The sequence below is a fragment of the Sinocyclocheilus grahami genome, unplaced genomic scaffold (genome assembly GCF_001515645.1).
Source record: "Sinocyclocheilus grahami isolate Dianchi unplaced genomic scaffold, SAMN03320097.WGS_v1.1 scaffold6410.1, whole genome shotgun sequence".
Taxonomy (NCBI): domain Eukaryota; kingdom Metazoa; phylum Chordata; class Actinopteri; order Cypriniformes; family Cyprinidae; genus Sinocyclocheilus; species Sinocyclocheilus grahami.
In genome coordinates, this window is record NW_015510832.1 from 7,259 (window position 1) to 10,625 (window position 3,367).

Below are 3,367 nucleotides of genomic sequence, written 5' to 3' on the forward strand. Positions count from 1 at the left end.
TTCTAACTTTTAAATGCTAGTGTACTTTAATATATATTTCAAATGTACTGGCCACCGCATTTACCTCTTGTTGGCTAGAGAGTCTAGACATTTGCCTTTATGTTTGGGGTGCAAGACAACAGCATCATGGGGGTTTTCTCGCCTTTGAAGAGAAGGAAATATGAATCACAATGTTGACCATACATTTAAAAGGATTTGCAATGAGCAATACCCTATATCAGTTTTTCCATACACTCCAATAATTAATTATTAACTTTTAGGTTGACGTTTGTCTGTAACATAACATGTCAGCTACTTTTAAGATAAAAGACTCTTCAGATGTGGAGGAACATATAAGCACTTCAGAACACAGAGGCACTATTGTGATATTCCTTACTTCAGCACAGATCCTATAGTGAAGCCCACAGGAAGAACAGTTGGCAAGTCTTTCAAAGAGTGCACAACCAGGTCCACCCTATAGAGACACACATATTACAACAGCATTATTCATACTGAAATATAAGCACCAGTGTAGCAGCACAAACCCCTGAAACATAAAATGCACCAAAGGACCAGTGAACAAATCTGTGCATAGTGCAAAGTATACATGAATGATATCAAGATGTAATGAAGAATGGACTCACTCATTTTTTTCCAAAGCATTTTCCAGTTCCTTTGTGAAGAGACTCTTTTCACCAATCTTTAACACACACACACATATATAAACATTTACAAAATGAATGAATTATCACATCAATATCACTTAATTAAATAATCAATTATTTTACTTCTGGATTTAGACTTACTTTGGATAAAGCTGTGTCAAGTATTTTATCTCCTGTTGTTGACATAGCCACTGAAACAAAATATAAAGATTGAGATGGAAATCAATTTAAGGAGAGTGAATATTAACTATATCATACATGCCTAAACTCGGTTACAAATAAACAACAACTGTTTTGCATATTTGGCAATGATCTCTTACCTATTTCAAAATGAACATCAGGGTGTAACTCCTTGAGTTTCTCTACAACACTGTCAGTCTGAATTCGAGCCAGCTGAAAAGGGAAAAAAAGTAACAAAAAGGTTCAACAATATTTCATTTTCCACAGAATATGAAGGTCTTTTAAGGCTAGTCTTCTTGTTGAGGGCTGTAACTGGTTTCTTTACTTAAACTAAGCGATATTGTACCCACCCTAACAAAGACAAATCTTATCAAAGCCACACTGGCACACCCAATCAAACTTACAAACCTACATTTGCCTACGCAACACTTGTACTACTAAGTGATGATGAAGCAAAATACAGTATATAGACATTATTTAAAAACTTGAGAACATAATTAAGACACATTGGTACTTTAAACACATCATGGATTATTCCAATGGCAAGCAGTCATAAAAACCGAAACGTGTACATTTAAATTTCTCCAATTTATCAGGTGATGAAAATGGTTAGATATTTTAGATGATATAATTTGCATGTTCACTAAATTTGAAAAGTTTGGGATCAGTAGTTTTTTTCAAGAAATAAATACTTTAATTCAGCAAGGAGCTTTTAAATTGATCAAAAGTATCAATAAAGACTAGGCCTGTCATGATAACAACTTTTTGTTGTGCAATATATTGCCCCAGAAATATCTGCGGTAAGCGATTTTTGCGGTAAGACCATTTTATGCCACTGAACATATAATCATAATGTAACAGCATAATAATGCAAGAAGGCCTACACACTTCCAAATGACAACAAACTTTTAATTTTTAAGAATATTTAGATCATGGAAATTAAGTATCAAAATATTAGATACCTTAAAAAACTTGAATAAATATTAAATAAACATTTTCTAACAAAAAGTGTAAAGTAACAAGTACAAAAACAGAAAAATGCACAAATAAGTTGTATGGAGATTTTTCCATCTACAGATTTGTCCCTGACCTTCTTTTCTCTGTAAATTAAGGGTGCACTGTATTGCTGAGAAACACAATCACTACTTAGCAGTCCGAAGCACATATCCCTAAACAAGACCATACCTGCATATGAAACTTTTTTTGTAGAAGCATTTTTTAAATTTGATCTAGCACCTCATGACTACACCACGTTATGTACGAGAAGCTGCAAAAGACACAGGCGCAAGTGGAATGTACAAAACATGGTGACATTACTTTTTAAGTAAATATAATGAGCGATATATTGCTCCACCAAAAATGATTGAGGTTATGCACATATCGCGCGATAAGTCGATATATTAATTATTGCGACAGGCCTAATAAAGACATTTATAATACAAAAGATTTCTATTTCAAATAAATGGTTTTTATCAACAAAAAAAAAGATTATTGTCAGTTTGTGATGAATAGAATGATTTCTGAAAGATCATGTGACAATGAAGACTGGAAACATATTAAAATATATAACAAATACTTTTTTTCACAGAGCATTTGAAATGAATATATATGAAATAAAAAATAGACCATGTACAATAAATAATTTACCTGGCTTTTTCTGGTGCCAACACGGATCACCCGGCTGACTTTGCCATCAGCATCCTGTAAAAGAAGAATTTTGAGCAAAACTCAGTACCAACACAAATATCACAGACTAACATGTTAACTTTGGATTATGTTCTGACCCTAATGTATTTATAAGGCCCATCTGCCATTGTAGGGAAATTAGCTGGAGTCTTCAGAGGAAGAGAAAGCAATGTATAGAGAATCTGAAGCAGGACAGAATGATGGAGGAGGCACTACGCCCCAGTGTCCTGGCTTCAGTAGATAAGACAATAATGCCTATTCACTGTGTCCGTTACACACAAGGGAGGAGTAAAGAACACCATTCATCTAGAGAGATTTCATATGCGAGAATATTACGTTACACTAAAACTTTTTGAGTAAAGACGGTTCAGAAGTAACTTCTTTTTAACCACTAGACCTAAACCAAAATAACATTAGTAATTATGCCATAATCGCATAAATAACTGAGCTGCACTGTATGGTTTACGAGTGATGTAAAATAAAAATGGTTAAATTAGAGTTAAATTTGGTTTTGATTAAAGTTACTCTCTCAAAATTACTTCTCCACTTTTGAGTAACGATAGCGAATGAATGAAAACATACCTGTAGGTTTGTCTTTTCCGACATTTTGTAAGATGATCCAAGTTATTTAGTGCTGATCTCGTTGAAATTAAAGTAATTTCTCATTCATGATTGTAAAAGAGAAAATACTGCATTGGGACAAATGTCATTCACGACTGTTACCGGTTTAATGTGACTACCGTAAAGTGCGGCATTTTGGATTTCAAAATAAAAGTCACTCTGAATGTACCGTCACAGCGATTATCGCAGACTAGAAAATAAACGACTTTTATTTTGAAGACGTAGTTTTGCAGAAA

General features: G+C 33.6%; 1 protein-coding gene across 1 annotated transcript; it reads right to left on the reverse strand.

The window, feature by feature from the left end:
• Window positions 1–64: 64 nt before the first annotated feature.
• Window positions 65–3,257, reverse strand: LOC107577574 (porphobilinogen deaminase-like; the record flags this gene model as incomplete). The annotated part of the gene is made up of 7 exons (XM_016263633.1): window positions 3,093–3,257; window positions 2,472–2,525; window positions 965–1,037; window positions 786–835; window positions 624–679; window positions 377–454; window positions 65–142 (listed from the first exon to the last, which is right to left on the reverse strand). Coding segments are annotated over exons 1-7 (413 nt in total), but the record flags the coding sequence as incomplete, so codon positions are not given.
• Between the last annotated feature and the right edge of the window lie 110 nt (window positions 3,258–3,367).